This window comes from Macrosteles quadrilineatus, unplaced genomic scaffold, assembly GCF_028750875.1.
Source record: "Macrosteles quadrilineatus isolate MER2022 unplaced genomic scaffold, UCM_ALF_1.0 Scaffold_5__1_contigs__length_97177068, whole genome shotgun sequence".
Classification (NCBI taxonomy): domain Eukaryota; kingdom Metazoa; phylum Arthropoda; class Insecta; order Hemiptera; family Cicadellidae; genus Macrosteles; species Macrosteles quadrilineatus.
The window spans coordinates 48,965,672-48,988,250 of NW_026542598.1; the positions used below are offsets into that span (position 1 = coordinate 48,965,672).

The following is a 22,579-nucleotide window of genomic DNA, read 5'->3' on the forward strand; positions in this document are numbered from 1 at the left end:
TTGCTCTCGTGTGCAGCAAAGTGCCACTTTCACCACTAGTTACACAAATAACTATTTCCGTTTGTAACCCCAAAACAAAACAAAATTTAATTTAATTTACATTTTTAGTTTAATTTTTTTTATTTTGTAACTTCTTCTTCTTCTTACCCAATTAATTTAAAACAAATTCCAAATATTTTAGTTTTTCTGAAATTTGTATTTAGCTGATTATATTGTTTTAGCTCCCGCCAGGTACGCCTCGGCTGACTAATTACGTCATCCATCTTAATTGCGACTGACGTCAAAGTAAGGAGCTGTCAATCAGGCTACGTATCCTAATGAATTATTCTGGATTACTACGAGACAAGTAACTACAAAACACATCAATCTAAGTTAGCTTGTGGTTGACCCCTACCTATTTTCTTATCATGAGTACTCTGATGATCTAAATTTCTAAGGTATACGACCCGTCGTGGCTTTGCTCACCAAAGTTTATATAACAAAGTAATATGTTTATGGGTATACAAAATACTTTTAAAACACATTACATAGTTCAAAGATAAAATGTATCTTTTATTAAATCAATTCCCATAACCACAAATTTAGTTGTGGAGTCAAACATTATATAGTCAAAACCACTGAGCTATAATTCTTATAATTTTAACTCAGTGGTCAAAACAATAACATACCTTTCTTGCCGGAACTGGACTGGAGGGGAGGGGGTAGTTGGTGTCGATTCGATGCGTGTTTAGGTTTATGCAACTAACCTCAAAACAAAACAAAAACATACATGAGACACAACCACGTACGTAATACAAATACAGAAGACAAAGTTTGTTTACTGTTTTACTAAAGTGACTAAAGTGAGTGCTCGCTCTGCTCAGTGCTGCTAGGCTTAGGCTACTCTACGTTGAGATATTGATAATTTATCTTCGATATTTACTCATTTTAATAGTTTGTGAAATATTTGTCATTTTGTTTTTGATATGACGACAAACATTGAAAATTTAAATCCAAAGCTGTATAAAAAATGTGACGATAGAGAACTATCACAGTTTGATGAAGATGAAGATATTGTGGATGAATTTGATTCCAGAGAAGTTTTTGGTATCCTTTTTAAAACTCGAAGCTTTCCAGTTGTAAAACAAGCAAATACATCATTTTAGGTAATTAGGTTTGATTGCTTAGACTAGGCTACATACCAACTACCAAGCAGCTTGCACTGTGATGGCCAAAATGTAGGCTAAATGTTTTATAGTTATGTCGTTGTAGATAGCCTTTAAGTTAAAAAAAATGGGGTACAGTTTCTGAACTGGGCTACACTTATATCGATAATATAAGTTTGGTTGGTTAGGTTAGGTTGTTATAGCCTACTTAGTTTCATTTTATAGGCCTAATTGATTTAAGTTAGTTAAAAATGGTGTGAGGCTGGCAATAACTCAGCAATAAGTAGTGTGCGTGCCTGATAAAATCTATTGCTCGGCGTTTTGCGGATAAATACGGCCAAGTACCTATATACCAATAATGTCAACAGATAGAGGACACTTTAAGGGACACGACAGTATCAAGGTTAACTTAACTATATATCTGGCAAAAAAGTTAGTGAAAAAAAGGGGGGGGGAAGTTAAAGTCAGCAATAAGGAGTGCGCGCATCTGATAAAATCTACTGCTCAGCGTTTTGCGGAAAAATTCGGCCGAGTACCTGTGCCAATAATGTCAACAGATAACTTAAGTTAAGAGGATTTTTTAACGGACACGACAGTAACAGGGTTATATACTTGGCAAAAAAGTTAGTGAAGAAATGGGGGTTTTACATTATGTCAGCGCGCGCTGATAAAATCTATTGCTGGGTGTTTGCGGAAAAATACAGCTGAGTACCTATATTAAGCCCAACTCTTCTTTTGGTAACTGTAGGCCCTACTAAGTTACATTATTGCAAAAAGTCACTTACTTAGGCCTACTTTAACCCTCCGAGCATCACGTGTCGAAAAATCGACTCACGACACACTTTGTGTAGTGTCACTTGTCGATTTTTCGACACACGAACATCGTTTACGGTGAAGGCTCTATGACTGACTGAATTGGATTGAACTGGATCGAGTTAGGTATCGTTCTATTTGTTAGATTCAGAGCTTTCTCCGGAGGTCTGTCTCTAAGCGCTATTCATTTTAGTTCCGAAAATATTGTAGCAGACAGCTGACGTGCGTATTTGTAAACAGCTTTGTTAACCTCGGACCGATGACTGATGTGTTTTATTACGTTTATCATTGTTTTAGTGTTAAAAATCAAAAGTAGTGATTTTCGTGGTGCATTATAAGAAGATTTAAGTGATTTTGAAGGGCTGGTTGATGACCCTGAAGAAGTAGGTAGTGATATTGATGTAAATTAATTTATCAGCCAGATTCCTAGCTATGGTTAGGCTATGCATTCTTAGCTAAACGCTATGTACTGAAATCTGTTTTTTGCCCATAACTTATTTATTTGCAAATCTACTTCCTTAGGTCTATATTATTATATATTTGTAATCCTCATAAAATTTAGAACAAAGTGGCGATTTTCAAATATTTATAGGCCTATAATTTATACAATTTCATTGAGCGCGAACTTATTATTATTTTTTTTAATTTTTCAAAATATTTTTTTTACCTAAAAATTTTTTTTGAAACAAATGTTTCTTATGTTTTATGTATAATATTGAAGCCCATGATTTTCCAAACAAACTGGTATATAGAACAGTAGAATTAACATTTTTTTAAGCTTCTCAGATCTGTTTTAATAAAACCTTGCAAATGCGCCAAAAATAGGCGGACATTAAGGCCTAAACTATGGACACTCGGAGGGTTAAGCAATCTGGAAACTTCACTGGACGTTAGGTAACTTAGTTCCCTCACACACACGCGTACGTATCCAGTGTCACTAGCATAGAGGATTATGACCGACCCTAGGCCGGCCGTATTTTCGCTTCATTGGTTCTTTTAGATAAACTACTTGTAATCATACTGTAACTTTTTAAAGTTGTAATTGTAATCAAAACTGTTAATATATTTAAATCCTACTGAAATTACAACAAAAATGATATCAAACAACCTATCATTTACTTTTTAAAGTAAGTTATAGCTTCACAAAACATCTGCAGTATATTGCAGGTTGCCGACTTCTAATAGAATTTGTATAAACAATGTGAGTCATAAGCTGGGGCTTTTTACGGTGCAATATGCTAGTCAATTTAACTAGGTGGCGTTTGCAGAGGCATCCACAAAATTGAGCGGAGTCATCAAGGGTTCATATTATATTGTTTTTGTCATACTGCAGTAAAAACAGTAGTTTTTAATGCATGCGTTGCCAGTCTAAAGTAGCATTTTTATTCTCTAGGGAGTAAAAATCGTTTTTAGCCTCTATAGAGTAAAAATCAGTTGTTGTCAACTCAGTTGTAAATTTCGATTGTAAACGATTGCATGTATCTAAAATATGTATCGATTCGAGCTTCGTAATCATTTTAACCTACAGTCTACAGTCTCTTCCCATAGCATTTTGTATTGCAGATACCGTACATTAATAAATTCCCACACTCAACATTGCTCACCTTTACTACTTCCTTCACCACCCCCTACGTCTTGGACATGTTTCCCTCTCTTCCCATTGCATTTTAGGATTGCAGATACATCAATGTAATTGCCAAAAACAGTTCCCACACTCTGCACTGCTAGCCTTACTAATTGTTTCACCATTTCCTACGTCATAGACCTGTTTCCTTCCCTTCTCATAACATTAAGAATACAGATACATTTATCTAACTGCCCACACGGATCCCCCACTCTGCACTGCCAGCCTTTAATACTTCCTTCACCACGTCCTCCGTCGTGGGGCCTATTTCCTTGTCTTCTCATAGCATTTTAGTATTGAAGATACATTAATCTAACTGCCACAGACGATTCTCACACTATGCTCATACTTTACTATTTCCAAAGCCACTTCCTACGTCGTGGACCTGTTTTCATCACTTTCCATATCATTTTAGTATTTTAGATACGTTAATCTAATTGCCACAGACGATTCTCACACTATGCACATACTTTACTATTTCCAAAGCCACTTCCTACGTCGTGGACCTGTTTTCATCACTTTCTATATCATTTTAGTATTTTAGATACGTTAATCTAATTGCCACAGACGATTCTCACACTATGCACATACTTTACTATTTCCTAAGCCACTTCCTACGTCGTGGACCTGTTTTCATCACTTTCCATATCATTTTAGTACTTAAGATACGTTAATCTAATTGCCACAAACATTCCCCACACTCTGCACTGCTAGCCTTAACTACTTCTTTCACCATTTCCTATGTCGTGGGCATGCTTCCATCCCTTCTCATGGCATTTTAGCTTTGCAGATACATTAATCTAAATGCTACAAACGGTTTCCAGTTCCCCATCTCCACACTGCTCACCTTACTACTTCCTTCACCTCTTCCTACGTCGCGGACCTGTTTCCCTCTATTCCCATAGCAATTTAAGTGAGTATATACCTTAATCTAATCGTCATAAACATTTCCCACACTCGGACAGCTCGCCTCGACTAATTCCTTCACCACTTCCTACGTCTCGGACCTGTTTTCCTCCCTTCCCATAACATTTTAGGATTGCAGATCTCTTAATATACCCGTCATAAACAGTTCCCACACTCCGGACTGCTTGCCTTTACTACTTCCTTCACCACTTCCTACGTCACGGACCTGTTTCCCTCCCTTCCCATAGAATTTTAGGATTGCAGATACCTTAATCTAATCGTCATAAGAAGTTACCATACTCCGACTGCTCGCATTTACTACTTTCTTCACTACCTCCTACGTCACGGACCTGTTTCCCTCCCTTTCCATAGCATTTTAGGATTGCAGATGCCTTGATCTAATCGTCATTTAAACAGTTCCCACACTCCGGACAGCTCACCTTGACTAATTCCTTTACGACTTCCTACATCGCGGACCTGTTTTCCTCCCTTTCCATGACATTTTAGGATTGTATATACCTTAATCTAATCGTTATAAACAGTTTCCACACTCCGGACAGCTCGCCTTGACTACTTCCTTCACCACTTCCTACGTCGCGGACCTGTTTCCCTCCCTTCCCATAGCATTTTAGGATTACAGATACCTTAATATAATCGTCATAAAAAAGTTCCCATACTCCGGACTGCTCGCCTTTACTACTTCCTTCACTACCTCCTACTACGTCACGGACCTGTTTCCCTCCCTTTCCATAGCATTTTAGGATTGCAAATTCCTTGATCTATTCGTCATAAACAGTTCCCACACTCCGGACAGCTCGCTTTGACTAATTCCTTTACGACTTCCTACATCGCGGACCTGTTTTCCTCCCTTTCCATAGCATTTTAGGATTGGAGATACCTTAATCTAATCGTCATAAACAGTTCCCACACTCCGGACAGCTCGCCTTGACTACTTCCTTCACCACTTCCTACGTCGTGGACCTGTTTTCCTCCCTTTCCATAGCATTTTAGGATTGCAGATGCCTCAATTTAATCGTCATAAACAGTTTCCACACTCCGGAAAGCTCGCCTTGACTACTTCCTTCACCAGTTCCTCCGTCGTGGACCTATTTCCCTCCCTTCCCATAGCATTTTAGGATTGCAGATACCTTAATCTAATCGTCATAAAAAGTTCCCATACTTCGGACTGCTCGCCTTTACTACTTCCTTCACTACCTCCTACGTCACGGACCTGTTTCCCTCCCTTTCCATAGCATTTTAGGATTGCAGATGCCTTGATCTATTCGTCATAAACAGTTCCCACACTTCTGACACCTCGCCTTGACTAATTCCTTTACGACTTCCTACATCGCGGACCTGTTTTCCTCCCTTTCCATAGCATTTTAGGATTGGAGATACCTTAATCTAATCGTCATAAACAGTTCCCACACTCCGGACAGCTCGCCTTGACTACTTCCTTCACCACTTCCTACGTCGTGGACCTGTTTTCATCCCTTCCCATAGCATTTTAGGATTGCAGATGCCTCAATTTAATCGTCATAAACAGTTTCCACACTCCGGAAAGCTCGCCTTGACTACTTCCTTCACCAGTTCCACCGTCGTGGACCTATTTCCCTCCCTTCCCATAGCATTTTAGGATTGGAGATACCTTAATCTAATCGTCATAAACAGTTCCCACACTCCGGACAGCTCGCCTTGACTACTTCCTTCACCACTTCCTACGTCGTGGACCTGTTTTCATCCCTTCCCATAGCATTTTAGGATTGCAGATGCCTCAATTTAATCGTCATAAACAGTTTCCACACTCCGGAAAGCTCGCCTTGACTACTTCCTTCACCAGTTCCTCCGTCGTGGACCTATTTCCCTCCCTTCCCATAGCATTTTAGGATTGCAGATACCTTAATCTAATCGTCATAAAAAGTTCCCATACTTCGGACTGCTCGCCTTTACTACTTCCTTCACTACCTCCTACGTCACGGACCTGTTTCCCTCCCTTTCCATAGCATTTTAGGATTGCAGATGCCTTGATCTATTCGTCATAAACAGTTCCCACACTCCGGACAGCTCGCCTTGACTAATTCCTTTACGACTTCCTACATCGCGGACCTGTTTTCCTCCCTTTCCATAGCATCATAGGATTGCAAATACCTTAATCTTATGGTCATAAACAGATCCCACGCCACAAACTTGACTACTTCCTTTACCACTTTCTACGTCACGGACCTGTTTCCCTCCCTTCCCATAGCATCATAGGATTGCAAATACCTTAATCTAATCGTCATAAACAGTTCCCACACTCCGTTCAGCTCGCCTTGACTACTTTCTTCACCACTTCCTACGTCGTGTACCTGTTTTCATCCCTTTCCATAGCATTTTAGGATTGCAGATGCCTCAATCTAATCGTCATAAACAGTTCCCACACTCCGGACAGCTCGCCTTGACTACTCTTCCTTCACCACTTCCTACGTCACCTTACTATCATAGGATTGCAAATACCTTAATCTTGTGGTCATAAACAGATCCCACGCCACAAACTTGACTACTTCCTTTACCACTTTCTACGTCACGGACCTGTTTCCCTCCCTTCCCATAGCATCATAGGATTGCAAATACCTTTATCTAATCGTCATAAACAGTTCCCACACTCCGTTCAGCTCGCCTTGACTACTTTCTTCACCACTTCCTACGTCGTGTACCTGTTTTCATCCCTTTCCATAGCATTTTAGGATTACAGATGCCTCAATCTAATCGTCATAAACAGTTCCCACACTCCGGACAGCTCGCCTTGACTACTCTTCCTTCACCACTTCCTACGTCGTGTACCTGTTTTCATCCCTTCCCATAGAATTTTAGGAATGCATATACCTTAATCTAATCGTCATAAACAGTTTCCACACTCCAGACTGCTAACCTTAACTACTTCCTTCACCACTTCCTACGTCATGGACCTCAAGCTACTGTCGTCATTTGATTATATTTATGATCCATACCGTTTCTGTTCTAATACCTGTGGAATAATGCTATCTCTTTATTTACTGTATTCAAAAACAGCTGATCATATGTTTTTGTTTATGTGTCAAATACTGCTTCCATAAGGATTACATTGAAACTTTGAGACCCAGTGGGGCGGATTCCTGAGAGACTTTTTTAACGCCATATAGATGTTGGCACTCACCGATATGGTCTTCATCACCATGCAAAATTTGAAAACGATTGATTCAGCCGTCTAGGAGGAGTTTGCGTATTACGAAATGCATAGGAGTCGACGTACAAGAGCTTCGCTCGCTCCGCTCAATAACTCTTACACTAGGGCTTTGAATTTACCAGTATTTTTAGTGCAATGACATTTTTAATGTCCGACCGAACGGTCTGACATTAAAGTTTTAAAGAGCAGCAAATACTTTTGAAAACTGCTCCATAATCTAAGCTTTCAAACGATACCATAAAACGTAATATTTGATCCCGATAAATGTCCGCTATTCAAGTTTGAATGGCGTAAAACACAGGATATCCCAAACACTTCACTATTAAAAACAGTTCCATGTATAATATTACAGCCTTGTTTATTATAGATTATTAAATTATTGTAATGAACCGCTGGTGGTCCCAACAGATCTGGGGTGTCTCTTTTGTGTATAAATCACGTGTTGATCTACAATAAGACGATTTTGAGTGGTTTTTAATAGTGGTCACAACATGTATTCCAATTTAAGAATATGCAGAAATACATTTCGTGTATGGTTCTTGCAAGGCAAACTCAAGTGAGTCTCAACGAGAGTACTCTCTTCACTATCCTGATCAGCGCGTCCCGAGTACGCAAGTATTCGCCAGACTTCACCAGCGTCAACGGGGAACTGTGCATCGAGAGAAGCCTGAGGGCGGAGCACCTCTTGATGAAAGTTTAAACTGAATTTTTGTATTCATTCTAAGTTATATTCTATTCAAAAGCTGATCAAATATCGAATCCAAAAATATTGCAATCGTGAACTGGTCTAACTCGGACAAGTCTAAGTGTAGAGTGAGTGAGATAAATATCCACATTTGTGAGGTGCTTGTTCCAAATGCTACCTAAAATCAAATTATATTTGTAATAAATTTCAGCAGCAGCACTCTTGCTCTTCTGAATTATTAACTGATATATTTTGTCTTGCAAACGTGAAAGAGAAACTGCTAATCTAGAATGTCTAGCTAGCAGCATAGACTAACCGACGCAAGAGAGTGTTTTTAAATTAATGCTATACTATGTTCACAATATTAGGTGGTTTGAGGGGAAGTTCCCCCACTTTTTTAAATTTAATGTAGGCCTATGTTGCTTAATCAGCTGGTTAGCTATCCTATAGGCCTACCACTCTAAAACAAGCGTAGGTATAAGCAAACTTTTTTTGTCCGAGGATTTTTTATGGGGTATTTGGCCTTGAGAAATCAATTGGAGTTGGTCACAAAGCTGGGAAAAGTCGGGTTTCTATCCTACAGCCCTTGAAAGTGCCCATGTTATCGTCACCTTTTTGTAGCGGCAGTTAACAAAAACAGCTGTTACAGGTTATTTTTACTGTCATAATTTCATTTGACATGTAAACAAAAATAACTGCATTGGTTAATTTGGACTAAACATTTTTTAGAATAGTTGTATTTAGTTAGTTTATTAGGTACTTATTAGTGTTGAAGGTTTTTAAGGTAAATTTTCAAGATTAAAATTGATACCTCGGAAGACTTTCAAAGCAAATATATTTAGCCTACAGAATTTGCAAGGGAGATAAGCTACAATCGATCATCTAGAAACAAATTTTACCACTTTGTTTACAACCGAACCAGATCCAACCAGCTCATACATCTCGCCAAACGTTTCAGAACCTCGGCCAAGTCATGCATCGAAGAATGAAAGTAGTGAAATAGTTAATTTAGATCTTATGGCCGAGCAATATGATGAACAATAGGCTGATCATTTTGAGCAGGAGAGTCGAATAATCGATGCTTGACGTCAGCTCAGTTTGGTAGAACGTCAGCGCAGTGAAGTCTGAAATTTCTCAAACCTATTAAGTCGCCATGTTGGCGGATTAGAGATATTTTATTGAATAAGCATTATGCACCAACATTGCAACTGGACAATATTAAAAAATTTGAAATACTGTGCAATCCTTGGTACACTTAATGCTGCAACTGTAAAGATAAACTTAACGGAATTATCCAAATGCTACTAGGCAATGAGAAGGTTTGCCAAAGTTTTTATTCAATAATCAACTTATTTAATAAACTAGCTGCTCTGTCCGTGCTTCGCTACGGATTGAGAATTAAGTAGAGAATAATTCTAACAACATGTACACATGACACAAAATATCTTGACACTTGACAAATTCCACAACTGAAGTACCTAAGATTTATAAAACAGCTGTGTTAGTCAAGTTTCTTCATAAGAAATGTTGATGGCCTGTGGGGCAAAGCCCGATTACAATTTACTGATGTTGATAATTGATTTTCAATTAAATCCATTTGAATAATACTAAGGTTAACGAGCACCTGGGTTTGCTAATACAGGCAGGCTGATAAAATGTTTTTAGTAAAATATTAATAGCTTAGTATAAAATAGATAAATTTGCCTAGTTTGATCAAAGTATATCCTTAAACAAGCAAACAACGACATTTTACAATTTTTTCTGGAGATACAATAAATATGGTGCGTGAGCAGCCATCTTTACTTGCCGCCATTTTATTGTCTTACACGGCATTTGAAGTGGCTCCCTATTAGTCCAGGAGCAAACTGCACATATCCAGCTTCCGTGGGATTTTTTGTGAAGGGAATGTGTGACTATGTGGAATCTCTTTATTATATGTCAAATAATGGTGTAGTACCGGGTGTTTACCCTCAAATTGCGGGGTTTGGTTTTTATGATGTCTTAAATCCAAGATGGCCGCCATGTGTGACATCTATTCAATAAATTAATAATAACTCTTTCCAGAGTCAAATAATCGAATTTTAATTTATACCATTGAATTCAGCTCAAAAAATCAAACAATTTGGTCTTTTGAATCATTGCTCTATGACCATTGGTTACCGAGATATTGAAGGCGGAAAACACAGAACATTGTCCCCAAGCAAGACCCCACTACCCCCATGTTATCCTTATGGGGAAAAAATAAAATTGTATATCTAGCTTATTACTCAGCATATCTTAATAATAATTGGTATGTGGCTTCATTTAGTAGAGATCTACTTGATTATGGCCTAAAATCCCCCATTTTTACATTTCCGTGGCAGCAAACCTGCATACTCACTTTCGATGGTATTCTTATGGTCAATATTTTTGCATGCTTGTCCATGAACATACTTTGAGAAATGATGATGTGTGGCTCCATTTTAATTATTTATTGAAGCATTTGCAATTCGTTGAGTATACAGGTCTGCTGCTACGGGGGTATTGTAGCAATAAAAAAATCTTACAAATTATAGGTAGGTATAAAATAAAATAAAATAGACTATAGTTCTGGGTCATATGTAATTTCTTGTGATTTTGTATTAAGCAATTGTATGATTGGTGGTGATAGATAGGTAATGACGTATAGAATTGTGTACTACCAGTTGTTTTGTCTGAAAGTGTGGCCTAGCTAGTGTTTTTGGCCCGCCGTCTTGGATCCACCATATTGGATATTAGTACAAATTTTTAAATCTAATGCTGGTGTTGTGACTCATTATTATAAACTAGATGTTTACGCTAATTTCAATTCCGAAAACCGTTTGTAAATATCGTTTTTAGTTTCGAAGATATATCGAAATGAAAAACCCCCCCCCCCCCCATACATACGGACGTTTTGTACTTTGATTATTTTTCAGATTATTTTTCTCACATATCCGGTTCTTATTATCGCTTGCAATTCGTTCTAGTCTTAAAGTAATCAGTAATGTAAGAGCTTTTATTTAAGCCATCGATCAGTAAAATCGGACGAGTTAGAGTTGAGCTATGACAACACGATATTAAATTAAACTTTTTCTAAATCAGTTTTTATTAAAAGATTTATATCTCGGGTTGTTAATACGTCAAAAGGGTCATTCTAGTCTCAAATTACTCAGTAAATGTTTGGTTTAAAATTTTATTAATCACTAAATGAAATCTGACTAATTGAAAATTAATCATGGACCTTTATTTAACATTAATAATAATTTTTATTTTGAAATTTGTCTTTGGTTAAAGCAATTAAAGAAATACAGGGCTGGTCATCAGGGTTACATTTGTTTGGTGTAAGTACAAAGTAAATTATGTGTGATGAGGCATATAAGACTAAGAGGTTCCACGTCTAAAAATTGTAACACTGATGACCTTACGAAACGTCTGTAAGAAATGTATGGGGGAGAGTTTTTATTTGAATATCTCTTCCAAACGAAAAAAGATATCTAAAAACATATTTCAGCATTGAAATCAGCGTGAAAATCTAGTTCATAATGATGTGTCACAACACTAGCATTGCATAAAAAAGCTATTGATATCCAATATGGCGGCCAAAAACACCAGCTTGGCCACACTTTCAGACATGTCATTAGCTATCTATTGCCAACAATCATACAATTGCTTAATTCAAAATCCTACAAAATAACATTTGCCTCACAACTATAGTCTAATTTATTTCATTTTCTAATACCTGTAATTTGTTTATAGCTACAATACCACCCGTAGCAGCAGACCTGTATGCTCAACAAATTGCAAATGCTTCAATAAATAATTAAAATGGGGCCACACATTAACATTTCTCAACACGTATGTTCATAAACAAGCATGCAACAAATTTTCCATAAGAAAACCATGGAAATAAGTATGCAGGTTTGCTGCCACGGAAATGTAAAAATGGGGGATTTTAGGCGATAATCAAGTAGATCTCTACTAAATGAAGCCACATACCAATTATTATTAAGATATGCTGAGTAATAAGCTAGATATACAATTTATTTTTTTCCCATAAGGATAACATGGGGGTAGTGGGGTCTTGCTTGGGGACAATGTTCTGTGTTTTCCGCCTTCAATATCTCGGTAACCAATGGTCATAGAGCAATGATTCAAAACACCAAATTGTTTGATTTTTTGAGCTGAATTCAATGGTATAAATTAAAATTCGATTATTTGACTCTGGAAAGAGTTATTATTAATTTAATGAATAGATGTCACACATGGCGGCCATCTTGGATTTAAGACGTCATAAAATCCAAACCCCTAAATTTGTAAACACCCGGTACTACACCATTATGTGACATATAATAAAGAGATTCCACATAGTCACACATTCCCTTCACAAAAAATCCCACGGAATACAGTTTGCCCCCCCGACTATATTTGAAAAGTTACATTTTGGCATCAGCTATGACCACAGAAAGTGCCATATCCCAATCAAAAAGTGCAGCTTTTTCCCATTTATGGCCATGTACACAGCTTACTATATGTATTGACAGTCGTATGGATAAATGATCAAAAGGTTTTTTGTAGTTTATTTAAATAATCTGTTTTAGTTCATTTTGAAATAGTGTTTATATGAATTGCATATTATTTACAGTTATACTTAGATCTAAGCATTGTAATTGACTGAATAAAAGGTAAATTAACCAGTTATACCTATGCTATAACCAGTTAAGTTATTAAAGTTATATGCTGTTACAAATATTTACTGTCTTTCAGTTTGTAAAATAGGGAAATACAACTAAAGCTCAATTGTTAAAAATAGTTTTATTTGATGAACATAAATAAAATTTTTCTCTATTTTTAGGTTTCTTTTTTATTTTTGATACACCGTGAAATACTTTCATCGGTTCTATTGGTGTCCTGCTGAGGTATTCTTTATGAAATTTCTGTGGTAGAATCTCTTTTATATCATTTGTAACATTGAAAACTGCACACTTATTGTCAATTGGGAAAAAAGTTGACCCGTTTAACATTTCTACCGACGATTCTTTATTTCCATGGGCTTGTCCAACTCTCCTTTTGGTGATAAATGATTTATTTTCTTTCATAGTTAGTGTAAATTTCCCTGGGGATGTTGTGACTATGGTATGTTCAGAGTTTGTGTTGGATTTATATTTTTCAGAGGTTAGTATTGTTTCCGGCACAAGTTTCTCATTATTTCCTAGGTGCTTAGGCATACTTTGTCCTATGCTAGGTTCTCCAGGAGTAGTTATACATTTTCCTGTAGTTTTACTAACCCTCAAAGGGTGTTTTCCATGATAGTAATGATTGCCTTTATGATTAATCGGGTACACTTTTTTATGTCTGAGGTTGACACTTTGGTTATAATGCTCTGATGGTATTTTGTCCGTGGGTTTTGGAATAATACTTAACACTCGTTCAACTATCGGTTTTACAGTTACTTCTACTTCTTTGCATGGCTCTTTGTGATGTAAAGTAATAATGCTTGATTTGGTACTACTTTTGTTTTGAATTATTGAGTTGTTTGTTAGTTTTTTGAAAAAAGCACTTAACTTTGTCTCAGGAGTATTTGTCGTCTGGTGTTCTGAAACAAAAAAAAATGTGTATGCTCTTCTGGAAGGAGTAGTTTTATTGTGATATGCGTAGTAGATGCTTTCCTTAGTGACATTTAAAGGTTTATCAATTTGATGAAGAATGTTGTACCCGTTTCCCTTTCCAGTGACTAAATGTTTTTTTAATTGTGATGGATGTGTGTTTGATTTTTCTTTTCCACAATATGCAACATTTACATTTCCTGACTTTTCTAGTTTATTATTTCTTTCTGTAGGGGTAAAATCTTTTATGTTTTTGGAGTCTGAAGAATTCTCCATACTAGATAAACTAGGTAAAACTTCTTTGCAGTATATTTTAAAACACTCACTGGAATTTCCTGATTCTATTTTTTCAGAAGAGGTTTCTAATCTAAACGATTGGTCAGCCTGAAAACTGATCAGGTTGTCTGAATCTTCAAAAGCAGATGGATTGTATTGTTTTATTACCGGTTTGTTGGTAAAAACATTAATATGAGTTGAGCTAATTTTATAAGGTAGAGGGGATGTTGATTTGTCATTGACAGTGAACAAAGTTTGTTTTGAAACTTCTTTCAACGTTGTAGTATTAAGTAGATTACTTAAATAGCTATGCTTATAATCTGTTTTGTTAACTACTTTACTTAAAGAAACTAAATTGCTTGTGTTATATAATATCCCACTCATGTTTTGCGAATTGTTTATTGATGTGGTTAAGTGTAAGTTATTATTTGTTGGTGAACTCAATGTGAGTTTGCTTGTTAGTGTTGCTGGCAATGTAGATTTTACTCCTTTTGTCCCACTCGAGAAACCTTCCAGAGCAGGATCAGTATAGCTAACTGAAGGACCGTCTTCAACTTTCTTTATTGTGTCAGATTTCAAACCTTTTGACTGTTCAATTATTGCATTAAAAGAGCTTGACCTATTGGTAATTTTACTACTGTACAAGCTACGATTATCTATTGTAGAAAGAGACCCACCTCTAACAAAAGTGTACAAAACCTGTTTACACATGTCCTCTGTTGTACCCTTTTTTGTTGGGGTACTTGCTGTAGTATTGCCAAAGGAAACCTGTGTCACACTAAAATTTACTGTGATATTATTTTTATTCTTGGGATTGGTTGGAGCAATTTGTGGTTTTGTTGTATCTTTTGATGCCCTAGTCATATTAGTAATGCTAGCTGATATGGAATAACTTTGTTTTAGAGTATTATTAGTGACTTGATGATTTTGCGACAGTGTTTGCATTTCGTCTTGAAAGTAGTCATCTGCTAACACCGTCGGTTCAGGTGTTGAAAGCAGAGTTTTTGTTCTTTTTTGTTCACTTTGGAAACATTCATCATTCGGTCTGTATGCGCACAGATCAAATTGTTTTTGAGTTTTCCAACCTTCTTCCTCATCTTCGTTTTCTCTTGACGATCTGAGTGGTCTTTTTTTGGTATGGTTTTTAAACTTATTCTTCCCAATTAGATTCCTTTTCCTCCGCATTTTACAATAAGCGGTGCTGCCTATTGGTTTATTGCCAACACTACTTTGTTGTTTATTTTTATTTTCAGTTGGGTTATGATATCTAATACAGTTTAAATTTTTTTCTGTTTTAACATACCGCTTTATACCCCTGATCTGGGGACTTATTTCAGCGTCTTGGTTATCCAGAAGGACTTGACTGTCAAGATATAAAGGAAACTCAGGATCTTCCTCTCTTGATATAGTTTCTGTTGAAGATTCTAGATAATGATTATTATCTTGATTTATTTCTCTTTCATGAAAATATCCCTTTTTATCATTAAAGTTTGCATTTTTGTCAGATTCACTTGTAATTTGGAAAAACAACAAAATTAATAGGCATATCACGTATACAAACATTTGCAACCATAACACATTTTAAATACAGGTTATGATTTAGGTTGACATCTAATGTACAGGACAGCTGACTATACTTATTTTGAGTACTGCTTGTACTAACTTTTGGATACTGAAGTAGACATCCCAGCTTTATAGGACAGCTGTTGTTCTAGTTTTCTATTCAAAAGAAAAGAGCAATTGAATGAGTCTTTTTAGTTTTTGATATTACAATAAATATAAACATATAAAATATGTTATAGTTTAGTTTTTGATATTACAATGAATATCTATACTTATAAAAGGCAAAGCCCTCACTGACTCACTGACACACTCACTCATCACTAATTCTCCCACTTCCCATTTACCTAGGAGGCTGAAATTTGGTACATTGATTCTTTAGGCATTAAATAGGAAAACTAAGTTGTTTTTATTCTGATCGGACTCTCGGGCTCCGCCCCAGTGGCTCTGGAGTTTCCCATGTTAGCCTTATGATTTTTCATATTTAAAAGGAATTAATGAATCTTAACAGCTGTTTCAATTAAACAAGTTGGTTCTGTTCTATGATGTTCAATTGCATTAAAGTTACAATGATTACCAACAGGGTGCAGCACTATTATTTATTTTAATTTATGACAACAGCTAATTTGCAACCAAAAGGTGAGTGAGCGTAGCGAACGAACTTCAACCTGGAGACGAGTTAGCGTAGCGAACGAGCTAACCTGAAGGCAAGTGAGCGCAGCGAACGAGCTCCAACCTAAAGGTGAGTGAGCGTAGCGAACGAACTTCAACCAGGACATGATTGAGCCATGCGAACGAGATCATCTTGAAAATTAAGAAGTTAAACGGGGCAAAGCCCGCGGGTACAGCTAGTAAACAAATAAAATATGTTATAGTTCACAGTAATTAGCCAATTCAGTTTGGCTTGGTTATAATAAGTTGAAGCAATCGATATAGGCTAAATAATAAATTTGACATCAGCACACTCTTTTTAGCGGCTACAACTGTAACAAAGAAATTGGAATGTTGTTTTTGTATGATTTATGACCAAACAATAAATGGTATTTTAGGGCTTAGGCCTGTACTTTAATAATGTAATACAAAGGCATATTATTTTGCTACAATTTAAAATATGTGATCCAAAAATTCTTAATCATGTTACAACTCAATATTGACATGCTGTAATAAAGTTTCAGTGGTAAATATCTTCAAGTCCTGATTGAGGCTAATTTAAATATTAAGATAAACAGACACCTCAAAATCAGCGCCATTAAATTGGATTTAATTTAACTTTCATAGTCGTTCGTTGTATTTATATACTGTAGTCTTCACATACTGTAGTCTTCACATTGTAAATAACCCAGTTTGAAAGTATTAAACATGATCGATAAAACCAGGGGTCTCCAACCAACCTACGGCCCACGGGCGACATACAAATGGATTTTATCCGGCCAGCGAAGCCCTACTGAGAAATAATTGTTTTTACATTACAGTAAGTGTACACAGATGCTCTTCAAAGTTTCGGCAACGAGAGCGTATATTGCGGTCTCGGCGATACCTTAATCGTCATTACCGATTGCGGCAACACCTGTAAGTTTATTTGTAGTCTCGGCAATACAGTAATCGTCACTCGCAACCCGTAACTATATTTTGTATTCTCTGCGATACCGCAATCGTCACTCGTGGTCCCGGCATATGATAACTTGATTAATTTTTCTCGGATTTTGGTGAAATTTGGTTTAAAGGTGTAAGGCAAGATAAACTTGAATGTGTTCGCAAACCAACATGATCGGACCATGGGAACGGGGATTTACGGGGGGTTTTGTTGGGTGAAAAATGGTTTTTCGAATTTTTGACCCTGAAAACGCAAAATTTCCCAATTTCTCTCTAGACCATTTTAAAGAGCTTACAAAAACAAATAATTTAGTATATCAAATTTTTTTTTGTACAATTATTGGTTACGGAGAAAATTAAAAAAAATTGTATTTTAAAATTCTTATGTTATTCTTATGGGTAAAATGTTGTAGTTTGCTTCTTTATCGATATATATTTTTATCAAACTTGGTAAATTTATTTATTTTATACTAAGTTAATAATATTTTACTATAAAATACACTTTTTACCCTCCCTGTAGCAGCAAGCCTATGTACTCATAAAACCTAATGTTAATTAAATATGTTTTATTGGAAATCAATTCAACCAACTGGAAATTCGCTCAGTCGGCAGGTTTGCTGCGGCGGGGGTATTTATTTTTGTTAGTCCAACGGACAGCCTCATCTAACACTAGGCCACGGCAAGACAAAAGAGGCAATGCCGCAAACCCAGCACACTGAAATTGCTGTGCACTAATACAAAATTAAGCTTATGTGCAATGTTTATGTTTACAAGTTTGTTATTACCATGACAATAGTCATGCTGGTTTGACGTTGCCACACACTAATGCCGCGGCCTTGTATTAGAGGGTATGAAATAAATCAACAAATTAATAAAGCTAATAATTATTTTTCTTTGGATGGTTACAATAAGAATAGTAACTCTGTATTTAATAATAATTAAGTTAATGCACAATCAAATCAATTATATAGGCTATTAATCTCATAAAATGATCCTTAACTAATTGTTAGATCTGATTCGCAACATTAACGACCCAGAACACCCTTTGACCCTTGAAGAGTTGAATGTCGTCGAACAGAATAACATTGAGGTAAATATATAATATAGTGAAAATCTTAAAACTTATTCTAAAGCATTAGACTCCTCTTGTTTAACCACCTTGGCCCAAGCAACCATTGGAAGCAAATTAGAACCTAAGTCAAACATTATTTACTGTACTAATGTATTTCCAAATTATTTCAGGTTGACAACAATAACAATGAAATCAATGTTCAATTCACCCCGACAATCCCACACTGCAGCATGGCTACTCTGATTGGTCTGTCCCTACAAGTCCAGCTGTTAAGAACGTTACCACCGAGGTTTAAAGTACAGGTATGCTGAAATAAGAGGTTGCATATTTAGAGTCTGTCATTGAGTCCATAGATGGATTGATAGTGATTTTATTTGTATCATCATTTATTGCATAACAGTTTACGGTTTGTATCTGCTTGCGCTCCAAAGATTGATACATCGACACTCAAGAGTAGGCCTAACATTCTACTTATAAACATCTGTTGTAAGGCCTACCATACACGTTAAGTTGGGCCTCAAGGTCTGGACTGTACAGTCCTAAGCTGAACTGACATTGTGTGGGGATTTTTTGAGGCGGATACTGGCTGGACAGCTGGATGGGATACTGAACTACTATGTTGACTGAACATGTATCTCAAATCCTGGAGTCCGAGACATATATTCTAGTTGTGAACTTCAGATCTTCCAGTGTTCATCTGCCTGTATCCTAGTATCACAATGTTACCATTCACTTTTTGCAAGTAAATATGGCTTACGCTATAACAGTATCTTGCTTGGCAATAAAAAGTGTAACCATTCTTGTAACTCCAAGTTGGTTTGTCCATTCGTAAATAGTTCTTTGCTGATGTTAGGTTGGTAAATTTACATGAGTATTTTTCCCCTATCTAGTTATGACTTCGCCCCAACATCATTCTTTTGCGGTATTTCTTATTCACTAGAACACACACTATTGTAATAGGAGGGTCAAATATTGTGAAAAGAAAGTGGTTGGTAATGTTGTGTGAGTAGGCTGTTAGTGTTGTAAACAATAAATTGCTGTGCTGACCTACTGAAGGCTGTTGCTTTAAGTAGACCAGTGCACTTGATCAGGGGGTCAGTTGTGTGTGTTGTGACGAGGGCGGTGCACCGGGGGACGCAGTCCTGCTGGGGGAGCTGAAGCCTAAGGCATTTGGTCTTGGGTCCAGGTAAGACACTGTTAAGGGTTTTCGAAATTGGGGTTTAGAGTCTTTTCCAAATTGGGGATCCAGTTTCTAACCTAATGATTTATACAGTTCCAGTCTACTCTCACTAGAACACACACTATTGTAATAGGAGGGTCAAATATTGTGAACAGGAAGTGTTTGGTAGAGTAGACTGGAACTGAATAAATCATTTAGTTAGAAACTGAAACCCCAATTTTTAAATAAAAGACTGTAAACCCCAATTTAGAGAACCCTTAACAGTGTCTTACCTGGAAAGTTTGATATTAATCTTTGTGTTGTTTTGGGTACCTAATTAATAAAGTTGGGTTTTGTAAGCGAGTGCTGAGTTTTATTCCTGAGCTACGTCACCCGAAGTAACAGTGGGTACCTACCGTTACACTATCACTGCCATTGCCTCGAGATATTCAATACTTAAAGGGCCGCAGCTACACATTTTTCTAGGGGGGACAAGTCCCAAATTTACCCTCGCAGCTGTGGTTTTTTTTCTAAGTGCTAATGACATTTTACAGTCAGTCATCTTAACGCGAGGCACACAAACTTTTTTAACTTTTTTAAGGAAATGGTCCAAAGTTTTAATGATACTGTTATATTACGTTATTAAAAATTGTTATATTATTTTGTAATTTTTAAACCTGTAAGTACAGGTAAATTAAACAAATGGTGTAATATTTGGTTATTAAATTGCCGGGAACATATAGCTCTCGATACATAAAGTTCCTCAAATAAGTTTAAAAAATAATTTAATTTTAATTTTTTCTTGATTTTTAGCAGCAAACGACTTAATTGTGTGAGAAATTGGAATTTTTGTCCCCCCTTACATGTTTAATTGAGATTATACTTGCTGAGTTGTTTTAGAGGTGTTCGATATTTTCGTACCAGTGACTTTGTCACCAATCGTAACGATCAGGGGTGCCCAGAGGGAGGTTATATAGCTATTGGACGAGATTTTGTTTATGATTAGATAGTTTTATTTGGTCAAACAAGGTTTTAAATTACTGAAATAACAAGAAACAAATTGTAAACAAAACACGACATCTACAGAAAACCGGACAGAACTAACAATAAAATTGGCTTCAGCTGTTACATAAGGACGGGAAATCTACTAAGGGTAGAAACACACATACAGCGACTGGGAGCGGAGCGGCGCGATTTAGAGCGACAAAATCAAACCTATACAATCAAGTAGTAACGCGCACACAAACCGCTGTTCCGAGCGTAGTGATTAACTTTGGAACAATCTTGTTTGTTTTTCTAGCGTTTTGGAGCGGAGCGGGCAGTGATATTGTGGACATTTTTAGTTCCACTTTCACCACTCGCCAGTAGGCCGCTCTGTACGCCCATTCTACCGCAAATGGTACCTACCCAGAGAGTTTCAGAAACTATCCTGTGACTTTGAAAATTCTAACCAAACGCCAGAACTTTATCAAACTTTTATACGATATAGATACATATATTATAAAATAATTTGTAGCTTTTCAGAATTGCCCAACAAGTTTTTGTTGTCAATTATGTAAACTAACTTTTTCTTAGAAACAGTAAACGCTAGAAAAAAATTAAAGCGTATTTTGAAGGTCATGGTGTTAGTAATAGAAATATTTATAATACAAAGGCGTATTGTCACGAATACCATTGATATAAAATAACAATAAATTAGTTGCGCCCGCTATTAGTGGGGCTCATCACAGCCGTCAGCCGCCATCTTGATGAGGAATAGTGAAAAATACTGGCTTCACGTTGTGGCTAACGTGCTCCATCTAGGTCTTATGTGATCGTTGTATCTTGAAAATGATCGAGCTCCCGTTCGTGTCGCTCTCGCTAGTTGCTGTATGTGTGCAAGGTCAGTCGCACTACAGCTCGCTCTGAATCGCTCCGCTCCCAATCGCCGTATGTGTGTTTGTACCCTAAGGGACTATGTTTTATCTATGGTAAAGTTTAATTTCCGGTTGTTTATTTACAATTTTTGTTTGCAGGTAAAAGTATCCCCTGGCACTCATGCGTCTGAACACGCCATCAACAAACAGCTGGCAGACAAAGAGAGGGTGGCTGCTGCTTTGGAGAACACAAGTCTTATACAGGTCATCAACCAGTGCATAGCTGTAGAAGAATAAACCCAGCTGTAGGTTACGCCTTTAGGCAAGTTAGTTGTAAATAAAATATCACTGTGATCACCTAACTGCCTCAGTAATTTTCCTCCTTCAAGAGAAAATGATACCGTTTATTTAATAATTTGTCTGTTAATTTTACATATTATGTTATGTGAATATGGAGGATTAATAGTAGGTATTTGAAAAACATAAAAAACTAACTCAAGATTGTGAATAAAATTTACCATTTACAATATTTTTAGTACCATTCAATTTACTTTGTGTGGTTTCATCTACAGGTAAAAGAAAATAATCAAAACTTTCTGAAAATCAATAGTTTACTTTATACACTACTGGTTTTTAAAATGTTTTACTCCATTTGAATATTTTAGAATTTCTTGTATCTTGTATCCTTATAGAGAAAAACGTATACTACGGTTTAAAAGGTCAAAAAGTAGTTCATTAGCTTTGTATGCAGGTACTAATTGTTAATTAATTTCATCCGTGTGTTCATGTTTGAATCAAAAGTGAATTTGTGTAAATTTGACATCTCGTAGCATGAAAAGGATGAAGTAAATGGTTTTGTATTAGATTACTTGAGAATACAATTTAGGCAAAACCTGCAGTGAGAATTACCTACTACAAATTGAACTAAGTTATGAAGGGTATGGACCTAATTTTATCTACTTAAAGCAGTTCAGGGGCTAAAACAATCGGTTTTATTTCAAAAGCTTTCATTAGACACTATCACTGTAGTAAATGCGCCGCAAGCCTGCAGATTGGGGAACGCAACACCAATCACACATCGC

General features: G+C 36.5%; 2 protein-coding genes across 2 annotated transcripts; one reads left to right on the plus strand and one right to left on the minus strand.

Annotated features, from left to right (window-relative positions):
- The first annotated feature begins 790 nt into the window (after positions 1 to 790).
- Positions 791 to 21,852, plus strand: LOC128995247 (MIP18 family protein galla-2-like). The gene is made up of 4 exons (XM_054420198.1): positions 791 to 1,086; positions 18,421 to 18,500; positions 18,653 to 18,784; positions 21,657 to 21,852. The coding sequence occupies exons 1-4, from the start codon at positions 966 to 968 to the stop codon at positions 21,792 to 21,794; spliced, it is 471 nt and encodes a 156-aa protein (XP_054276173.1). The 5' UTR covers positions 791 to 965; the 3' UTR covers positions 21,795 to 21,852.
- LOC128995246 (uncharacterized) lies at positions 13,172 to 15,833 on the minus strand. Its single transcript, XM_054420197.1, has 2 exons — positions 14,935 to 15,833; positions 13,172 to 13,971 (listed from the first exon to the last, which is right to left on the minus strand). Exons 1-2 carry the CDS (start codon positions 15,818 to 15,820, stop codon positions 13,172 to 13,174), a joined length of 1,686 nt encoding a protein of 561 aa, XP_054276172.1. The 5' UTR covers positions 15,821 to 15,833.
- Positions 21,853 to 22,579: the final 727 nt, after the last annotated feature.